Raw genomic sequence first — 10644 nt, 5'->3', positions numbered from 1 at the left:
CAGTACTTGTCAACAAAAAAAACCTGCAAAACCAATAAAGTTACCTCTCCTACCATACATGACCTATATTGCCCTCGCACGCTAGACGGCACCTGAAACCAAATTGTACAAGCACTCATGTGTTGTTTGTACTATTTTTAGAGATTAGAAAGAAAGAAAGCCCCCGGAAGACAAATAACTTGAAAGTAAAGTAACACATAGCTAAAGTTATTAAAAGATGAGGAGGAAAGTGCAATTGATCTACATGAAAGAAAGTAAGATGATATTCAATATTACCTACCCAAGGCTTTAATTAGTAACAAACGACTTTTCTCGTGGGTAATGATATAGTATAATTTGTAGCCTTGTAGGATCCTGAGTTTCATCAGAAAATTATGAACCCTAGCTAAATCAGTTTAAGAGTCTTGGAAAAAGATAAATATCACGTAAGCATGGGATTTAATGTCAAATTCACCACTTATGAAAACTAACTAACCAACAAAAAAAAAAGACCAAAACGAATGAAAAAAATATACACTCTTCGATCATTATTATAAGCAAAACTTTGCATTTTATATTCATTCATTAAATGATGTATGTGGTCTATAATAAAGACTATATACATCATTAATTGAATGAATCTAAAATGTAAAGTTTTGCTTATAATAGTGACCGGAGGGTGTATAAAAGAAAGAGAAAGAAAAACCAATATTAGATAAAAGATAAAAAAGAAAAATGTATTTTAGCAAAGAAAAGATCAAATTAATCTTTGATTCATCATAACACAGAGACTAGTATGTCACCAATTTTAAAATTTCAAGAACTAGTTTGATATTATTTTTTATCGGAATTAAATTGGACCACGAGAAAAATGTCGCAGATTAAATTGAGTTTTCACTTTAAGAAGCATTAACACAATAGATACCACTATATATTTATTCTTGAAATTTCGTCAAATCAACTATTTTTTTCTTCTGTTAAGTGTATGTTTGATTTCACTTTATGTCAAAATTAATCTTGTCATCATAAATTTTTTTTATTACATTTTGCAATCGCAGTTGCTTCTAGTTTGAAGTGAGGATTTGTAACTAAACATTTTAAAATTGATTTTTACACTCAAATTTACAGTTAAACTCACTTTTATATAAATATATTATTTAAATATAAATCATTTTACCTTTAATTCAATTTTAAACATAATTAAATTTTAGATAATTCATTCGAAATCAGTAGTTATTCTCACAGACAAAAAGAACCGTTACCTTATCCACGTGGTTGGTGGGGACCTTCACTCCCAACAGTCACCAAACGACTCAATCTTCTGCCTCTGACTTTCCAATTCTACCGTTAATCACTTTGCCCTTTTTCATCCTTCTCAATGGAAGCCAGCTCCCCATTTTACTTTTCTTTTCCTCACATTACTTTACGGAGTCCTAACCAACTGAGTTAAGCTCACGAAACTCTAATAGTATTTGAAGAATTTACTGAAGTTTTTTTTTTCCGAAGAAATTAAGCTCAAGTAGTTAAGAAACTTCAGTAAAAGATAGATCTTTTTTTTAAGAAAATTTAAACTCGATTTTTGTGTGAAACAATTCTTATTCAAATTTTCCTTACCTTCAAACCAAATTTCATATTATTAGGGGTCATTCCCTTTGTAATTTGAATGGTTAACAAAAAAAATATAACAAATGCTCACATAACTACATGAATGCTATCATCAAAATAAAAACATATTGTCACAATTTGTTCATGCCACACTCACAACATAGTTTTTGTTATTCTTATACTTCATCCAATCTTAAATATAAGCAAAATTTAGTCAAACAAATTTGATTCAAATTTTAGAGCAATTATACGAATTTTTTTAATCAATTTTTCCTTATATTTGAAACCATGGAGAGTAGTGTTATTATTATGTACCGATTCAATATTCAATGCTGCCTAATCAATGTATAAAAAATCATATCAAGCCGCTAAATCATGAATCCAACACTATTTATAGTTCAATTATTTGAGTTGTTTGATTGCAGTTTCGTTCTAATTTGAACGATTTAAAACACTTGAACTATATCTTGCAAGTACAATTCATATACTCCCTCCGTCCCTATATGTAACCACTCTTTCCCTCTAATAAAATGGTGTTTACATATAGGGACGGAGGGAGTAGTAGTTATAAGAGCCTTTAATATGTTGGGGCGCATATTGTAACGACAATTATTCATCTCTCAACATTTACCGACGGACGGTTGTTAGACTCTTTTTAAAAGTCTCTGTGAGCTTAGTTCAGTTGATAGAGATAATGTATAATATATGCAAATTCCGAGTTCAAACCTCCTCGGCCACCACAAAAAAAAAACTCTTTCAAACAAAAAAAACACTTGGCACTAACTTTTTTTTCACCAAGGAATCCCATGACTCTAAACAGCTAGTTACACAAAACAAAAAGAATCCAATGACTCTAAACAACTAATCACAGAACATATAAAATCCAAAACAAAAAGCATTGAACACTCTGTTAAGATAAGAACAACATAAAAGATACCAAACAGAACCTATCAACATCTACTAGTCGTTTCCAGAATCATCCACCTAAACATTATTTATTAATTAATTTAATATCTTAACCTCAAATTAATGTCTTGTTTTAAAATTCTACTAGAATGGTCCCTATACAACTCAAAAAAGTGCCCCACTCTATCCTAAAAGAAAAAAAGTAAAGTTGTTACCGTTATTATTAGCCAGCAAAGCAAATAAACAATGAACTTTAACTTTTTTTCCAAATTCCCACTATATAAATTATAACCACTAATATTATAAACTTCAATCAAAGACAGAACTCAGAAGTGATTAGTATTGGGTTAGCCAAAAAGAGAGAGAAAAAAAAATATGGAGAGGGAGGAAGATGTTAAGGTTGGAGCAAACAAGTTCTCAGAAAAGAATGCATTGGGCACAGGAGCTCAGAGTGATAGCAAGGACTACAAGGAAGCACCACCAGCACCTTTGTTTGAGCCAGGAGAGTTGAAGTCATGGTCATTTTATAGAGCTGGGATTGCTGAGTTTGTTGCAACTTTCTTGTTCCTTTACATCACTGTCTTAACTGTGATGGGTGTGAATAGGTCACCCTCTAAGTGTGCCTCTGTTGGTATTCAAGGAATTGCTTGGGCTTTTGGTGGTATGATCTTTGCCCTTGTCTATTGCACTGCTGGAATTTCAGGTAACTTCATTTTCTTTTCTTTACTTTTTTACTTGCTCCACAATTTTATGAATCATGAGACTTACACCCAATACGACACTAATACTGACACGTCGACATCAATAATAATATGAAAATGAGTAATTTAATGTAATCGCATGTTTCAATCTGTCACATAAACACCGGACAAGTCTTTAATCTGAAATGGTGGTTTGGTATGTAGATTCATCGTAAAATATTATAAATAGTATATGATATTTTGTAAATTTAAGAGATTAATATGATGTGAGGGACTAAATTAGGGACTCCACAATTTCAAGATGGTGATGCACTATAAATTATTATTTTGCTTTGAACAAAACTAACGAGATGGTTGGGAACAGGTGGGCACATAAATCCAGCGGTGACATTCGGTTTGTTTTTGGCTAGGAAGCTGTCCTTGACAAGAGCAGTATTCTACATAATAATGCAGTGTCTTGGAGCTATCTGTGGTGCTGGTGTAGTGAAAGGTTTTGAGGGTAATGCTCGTTATGAGTTGTATAAAGGTGGAGCAAATGTTGTGAATCCTGGTTACACCAAGGGTGATGGTCTTGGAGCTGAGATTGTTGGTACTTTTGTTCTTGTCTACACTGTCTTCTCTGCCACTGATGCCAAGAGAAATGCAAGAGACTCTCACGTTCCGGTACGTGTAAATGAATTTCAACTAATAAAAATAGTGTCGTAAGATGAATATTTGTTTATAATGAAAAGTGTGTTAAAGAGTTGTATTTCTAGCATCTCTATGATATATGCTTCATTTTTGTGGACTAAGGAGTAATGTGATGTTTGTATTTGTAGATTTTGGCACCTCTTCCAATTGGGTTTGCTGTGTTTTTGGTTCACTTGGCTACAATTCCCATTACTGGAACTGGCATTAACCCAGCTAGGAGTCTTGGTGCTGCCATAATATACAACAGAGACCATGCTTGGGATGACCATGTATGTCCTTCCACTTTGTTATGCTGTTGTGGCCTTCAATTTATTTTTTGTTCTGCTTAAGTGACTTGTTTAATGTTTGAGTTTTGTGGCAAATTAAACAGTGGATTTTCTGGGTTGGACCTTTCATTGGAGCTGCACTTGCTGCATTATATCACCAGATAGTGATCCGAGCAATTCCTTTCAAGGCAAGGGAATAATTAATCCATCATCATCGGCATGTGTGCTTGTTTTTTTTTTTTTGTGTCTATTTTGGCCAAATCATATATTCATATGTATGTGTAAATTATGAACTACTGTATGTTACTACTTCATGTTCGTGAACTGAACACATTGAATGGTCTGTGGAGTGTGGAGATTGTTATTTATCATGCTTCTTATATACCTAGTTCTTTTGAGTTTTTCTTCTTTATTTCTTCAAAAGCAGACTATAGAAATATTGATTTGATACCACCAAAAAGAAAAAGTAATATATCTTACTATTAACAATTTATGGTTGATATAAACATCATCAAAATTTAAAATTAGTTTCTACTCTTGGTTCATTCGGGGTGGCCCTTGGATTCCATTTTGCACATTCTGTTGCCCAGGAACTAAGCTATTTCATATGCAATCAGCATGACTCAGATTTGTCAAATTAAACAACCATAAGAGAATGTTCGGGGTGGCTCTGTTAATTGGTCATAACAAAGACCGATTGTATTCTTCATTCGAAAAAGCGAAAAAACAAACACAGGCATTCTCGTCATAACAAAGACCGATTGTTGTTTTCAATTCAACGATTTTAAGTGATAGAAATCATTATTCTCATAAATTATATATTTTTGTTATAATGATATATTATACTGCATTATATTTGTGTGCAACAAAGTCCTACACATTATATCCTCTCACCTAAATAACTTATTCATTTTTCTACAGGAGCAAATAAGAATTTTCTTATATAATTTAGCATCTTCATATTAGCTAATACTGATTATATAAAACATACTACACAAAAATGAACATTTAACATAAAATAATAGGAAAAATATATAAGCTACTAATAATACAAAAGGATGAATATTTCACATCAGGGATACAGGGATATAGAAATACATAAAAACTTGTTCATACATTTGACCTATAGAGGTAACAATTAAGGCACATGAGAAAATATATAAATAACTGACTCTGACAAGCATCATGGAAACGATGTGGGTATATCTTAGCTCTTCTAAGTTATGTCAATGATATCTATGCCGATCTTTCTCTCTTGACGAGTAAGACGAACTGTAGTAATCACGGTCACGGTCTGAAATATGAAAATGTGTTAAAGAGTTAAGACATAGTAAAAGGGGAAAGGAAAAAACTGCAAACTCACAAAGACAAATAGATTCATACCATGCGATGAATGGCGCTTTGACTTATCTGAATGTCCTGCATCCAATACAAAAACTAAATCTTAACCTGAATAACAAACAACAAGACAATAATCACAAATAAAATCTATAAAAGTACCTGAATCCTTTGCTCTCTCCCTAGAACGATGACCACGATCCTTGAGTCTGACCCTCTCAGCTTCGTCGCGCTCCCGTTCTTTATCAGAATCCCTTCCCCGATCACGGTCCCTTGATTTTAATCTGTCCCTCTCTCTGTCCCGGTCCCTGTGTGAGTCCCCACTGGCATCCATTTTACGGTCTGGTTTAGACTTCAATGTGGGTTCATCTTTTACATCTCTCTCAACAGCCATGCCTTTGGAATCATCATCAGACTTCCTAGCATCGTTCAGCTTATCACTAGCTTGCTTTACCAAAGCACTACCAGTCAAGTCAATGTTAGTTTCTCCGTGAGCTCCCTTTAGCGCTGACGTTTCAGTATTCATCGGGGAGCTACTTTGTGGAGCATCCTACAGAGTAGCAATCATTTCAAATTCGTTTGATCAAAACCATATCTTACTTGTCAATAATACAGGTTTACAAAAACAAGATTGACCATTACCTTTGCAGTTGAATGAGACTTTGATTCCAATGATCTGTTGGAGAATGTAAATGAGTCCCACTCCTTGCAAATTGGTAAATATTGTGCCTTGGGAAGGCTATAAAGGTGAGCCAAAACCCTGCAGACTTCATCAATCCCAGACTTTTCTGCATCAAATGCCTTCCACCATGGTGGGTTCTCAGGAAGGGGTACTTGAAATCTACGGGCTGCAGCATATACAACGCCACATGCCACAACCTCACTCTTAAATCTAACACACAATGTAGTGCGCAAACTGCATAAAGAATATAGTTAGGTAGGCATATAATTAAGAAACAGTAAACGCGGTGTTCTAGTAAAACCATTGAATATAAGTCGTAATAAAAAATGCAAGCACAACTTTTGGTCGGCAATTAAATGAGTAGATAAATTGTGTAGTCCACTACGCTTTGATATGATCAGATGTTTGTCACACAAGATTATAGGAAGCATCAAGTGTTTGCTTATTATAGCAACACAAGTAAAACAGGTCCAACATCGTAATAAGTTGTTGAATGAGAGACAAATAAAGGCATGAGATGGTGAAACACGTGATTACACTACACACGGAGACTATTATATAGGCTCTGAAATCAACATAGAATCACAACGTCAATTACATAATAACTACGATATCAAATCAGTATAAATATACTGTTATGCAAGTAAATACTCTTCAAAACATCCACTCATTTGATAACAGCCACAAGATCAACAATATCACAAAAATGTAAAAGCTTAGTACCATAATACAATCATACTTGCTGCCTAGTCTGTGCAATATTCTTCAAAACATCAATTCATTTGTTTTGTATCTTAGGTTTTTCACTTAAAGTTTAACACTGCCCACAAAGGACGATTTTACATTATCAGGTTGTGAACAAAAATGTCATGGAAAGACTTGTCAAGATTTTTTTTACTTCATTAAATGTGCTAAGGGGATCAGTCCATCACTTGACACTGTATGTTGCATCCAGCTTCCAAGAATAAATGACCTTGATAACTATTCAAACAGGAGACTAAAACTTCTATAGAAGCAAACCTTAAAAATTTAACAAAACAAAATATACAATCTAATTCAGGGATCTCTTGGGACTCTAGGTACGTAAAGTGTCAACTGGAACACAAGAATATACACAAACACAATAACAATAACAATAATAATAATAATAATATCTACAGTTATGTACCTATCGTTAGCCAGATTCCAAGCTTCTTGCCTCAACTCTGGAGGTGTTTCAAGGGTAGCAAGGTAATTTGAAATAAACTTGTGAGGATGTTCAACATGACAAATGAATCCCATTTCTTTCAAAATATGTCTCTCAGTTCTACTCAGCTCTGTTTTTAAGTCAACGTATTTCTGTACAGTAAAAAAGAAAACAAAATCATACAAATGACAATTATAGAAATAATACTCGTTGCATGTATGTGATAGAGCAGCAAAATGATAACAACAACAATCAAGCCTTATCCCACTAAGTAGGGCCGGCTACATGGATCAAGCAATGCTAATGTTTTATCATATACCATATTTCTATCCAACTCATAGAACAGCAAAATGACTAATGGGAAAAATTCAGAAAACGATAATATCGATCATCCTAAAGAGACTGAACTCTCTCATACGAGATAAACCAGAGCCAAGCTCCTCAAAGAAGGGGAAACACACTATCTCTGCCTAATTGCAAGGGTCCCAACAGAAAATTGTTGAATAATGCCAATCCCACTACCCTTAATTAGTTCATTGGAACATCCTAACTAACTGCCGGGTCAGCAGATTTCTAATTCTCTCCCTTCTGCTTTTTTCTTTTTCTTATGTTCATACACACCTTTCATATGATGCGCATGTCATTTGTTCAACCCATTAAGCCATCTGCTTCATACTCTCATAGATTGAGCCTAAATCCATGATTCTACCAGTATGTGTGCTAGAAAAATTAAAGGGGCAAAACAGGAGCTGCAAACCTTGGAATACAAGTCTAAATGATCGATGGGCAAGTTCTCCCTCCTGCATTCCATCCTGTGAAAAATAATGAGTACTTGTCTGGCTTTTCTTGTGTTTTCCTCCAGTTTTGAAGCCAGCCACACACAGCTTGCAGCAACTTTCTGCAGAAAGAGATTCAATGAGTATTTTGATTTGTCATGCACGAGAGGAAAAGGAGAAGATAATAAATATATCATAAGACCTTGACATTGAACCGTGCAAATGACTTCTTGCAATAGAAACGATGAAATAGAACCTGACCAGTGGCCATGACCGCTTGTGGTCTGCAATACAGTTAAGGTAACAAACTAAAATGAATAAATTAAAGATGATTGAATTGAAAATGAAAATAATACTAATAATAAAAAGGATACAATCTAAGCAAAATTCCACTTTCTTGGATGAGATCACAGCCATAGATTCTAAGGGTTGTTTCCGTGGCTTCATCTATACCATCTTTTCTGGAGGGTGAATTTGTTAGCTGCTCATCCGTGAGGTAAAATGTGTCAATTGCTGTGTAGATCATCTCTTTTATGCTCCCTTAACCTTAACACAAACATAATAAAGCTTCATGAAATTTCAAGGGAAAAAAGGAGGAACTTGAACTTTTGTAGTAAGCAAATAATCGATATTAGAAGAGATTATTGACACCAAAAGATTAAACACGAAATGAATTAAGTAAAAAACCAAAATTCATTGAATTCTAAGTAAAAAACCAAAATAATCAGAATCACTGTTCAAATCTAAAATGAATTAAACACGAAATTGTTATTGTAGTAAAATCCTTATCACCGTGCAATTTTTGAGAGAATTTAGAGCTTGAACACTTAAGAAACCATGATTTTAGGTTAGAAATTATTTCAGAATAAACCAATTCAACGGCGCACAGTAATCAAGAAAATTAATATTTGATTCAAATCAAAGATAACCTGGAAAGCTTTTCTGACTGTTTCCGACGGCCGGCAAATAACTCCGGCGGTGTTTCCCGGCGAGTTGAGTTCAGTGCGACACGTACTTGACGGAGCTGCTTAGTTTTGTTTTTTTATTTTTTATGTTTTATTATAGAGTGCTTATTTTTTACTTTAGTAAATGATGATGGGCTTTTCAAAGGGAACATATGTTTGGGCTTGTGAAATTCTTTTCCCGCCCCTCATATCTCTCTCGCGCCCTAGGAAAACACAAAAAATGTCGCTTGATTTTTGGATTCTATAATCTGAATCGTGTTTTCCGGAAATCTAAAGGGGAAGAAAACATGTGTTGTAGATTTTTTGCTTTACAAGTATATGTCTTTGTTTTCTTGTGAAGAGAGAGTTGAAGAACATTATGATATTTTTATCACAATGTCATCATAATGTTATGTTTAATTTCTTAATGGCATTCGCGAAGTATAAGTCTCCTCGTTTGATTCTTGTTGGTCCAAAAAAAAAAACTTGAATAATACTACGTGTTATTGGATCATGCTTTATCTTTTTCTGGTAGATTATATTATATACTTTGAATTGTTAGAATGCTCTGTTGATTGTTCTTCAAGCACTTTCTTCCGTAAATGACTCAACAAATATTTAAATATTTAAATGATTTCTTGTTAAAATAATATATTAAAATGATTTCATTTATAAAGTTCTTTTTCTTACAACAAAGGATTTACCTAAACCCGTAAAAGGAAAACTACACATAAGTTACAAAAGTGATAATGATCCTCATTATACCAGCTAACAACAAATGATTGCATTGAGATGGACATAGCTTTTTTTTTTTGAACAACAAATATTATTAATGACGAACGGGTGCAAGGCGCACAAACGCGATCGCGATCAAACCAAAAGGCCAAAACCAATACATACACGGTGCCGAATATAGGCGGAACACCGCAACCCCAACCAAACCCAAAAAAACAACACCTCCTAAGGCAGCCACCACTAACAAAAACAGAATTGATGCCGGATTATACACACACTACAAGCAGCCGGATATAAGCCAGAACTGCCATAGCTTGCGCATACCCTTGCATCAGAACCAAAGCACCGCAGCCTACACCAAAAAGGACAGCAATAGCATTATAGCAATACAGAAAACACCAAAAGGGCCAAAAAAACCACTGCAGCAACCGGTAACAGAGCCGCTGATCTGCGCACAACAGCAACAGGAAAAGCAAAAAACCTGCTACAAAGCCGCTGCCAACAGCCCAAAAACAGGCACACACAGTCCCACCATCTGACAACCAACTGCAGCAACCAACGCGTTAACGGAGGATACAATCTCTCGGGTTCCACGACCATTCGAAGAACATACACGGAGGCATATGTAACCTGTACATAGCCCACCGCCACGACCAAACTTTAATCTCTTCCACCAAACTGTCCTCAGAAACTACACCTTCATTAAAAATTCTATCGTTCCTCGCCTTCCACAATACCCAAATCGACGTGTGCCACACCTGGCCCAACCCCTTCTTTAATCTCTTCCTACTTTCGACACTGCTCCAACACGCCCAGTGGATAAACAGATTAGGAGG

The 10644-nt window shown here is 34.8% G+C and overlaps 2 protein-coding genes across 3 annotated transcripts; one reads left to right on the top strand and one right to left on the bottom strand.

Annotated features, from left to right (window-relative positions):
* Positions 1-2801: 2801 nt before the first annotated feature.
* Positions 2802-4529, top strand: LOC146919232 (putative aquaporin PIP1-2). The gene is made up of 4 exons (XM_085712506.1): positions 2802-3193; positions 3556-3854; positions 4010-4150; positions 4252-4529. The coding sequence occupies exons 1-4, from the start codon at positions 2866-2868 to the stop codon at positions 4345-4347; spliced, it is 864 nt and encodes a 287-aa protein (XP_085568632.1). The 5' UTR covers positions 2802-2865; the 3' UTR covers positions 4348-4529.
* A 609-nt stretch (positions 4530-5138) lies between these two features.
* Positions 5139-9159, bottom strand: LOC146919231 (cyclin-L1-1-like). Of its 2 annotated transcripts, none has more exons than XM_085712504.1 (9): positions 9059-9159; positions 8504-8675; positions 8332-8413; positions 8111-8251; positions 7336-7505; positions 6128-6401; positions 5648-6035; positions 5531-5566; positions 5139-5441 (listed from the first exon to the last, which is right to left on the bottom strand). In XM_085712504.1, the coding sequence occupies exons 2-9, from the start codon at positions 8653-8655 to the stop codon at positions 5374-5376; spliced, it is 1311 nt and encodes a 436-aa protein (XP_085568630.1). In that variant the 5' UTR covers positions 8656-8675; positions 9059-9159; the 3' UTR covers positions 5139-5373. The 2 variants fall into 2 exon arrangements, with proteins under 2 accessions (XP_085568630.1, XP_085568631.1); XM_085712505.1 differs by having other exon boundaries at positions 9077-9159.
* Between the last annotated feature and the right edge of the window lie 1485 nt (positions 9160-10644).

Source organism: Medicago sativa, chromosome 5 (assembly GCF_051527215.1).
Source record: "Medicago sativa cultivar Bolivia chromosome 5, Bolivia_mono, whole genome shotgun sequence".
Classification (NCBI taxonomy): Eukaryota; Viridiplantae; Streptophyta; class Magnoliopsida; order Fabales; family Fabaceae; genus Medicago; species Medicago sativa.
This window is presented reverse-complemented; position numbering and strand designations above follow the sequence as displayed.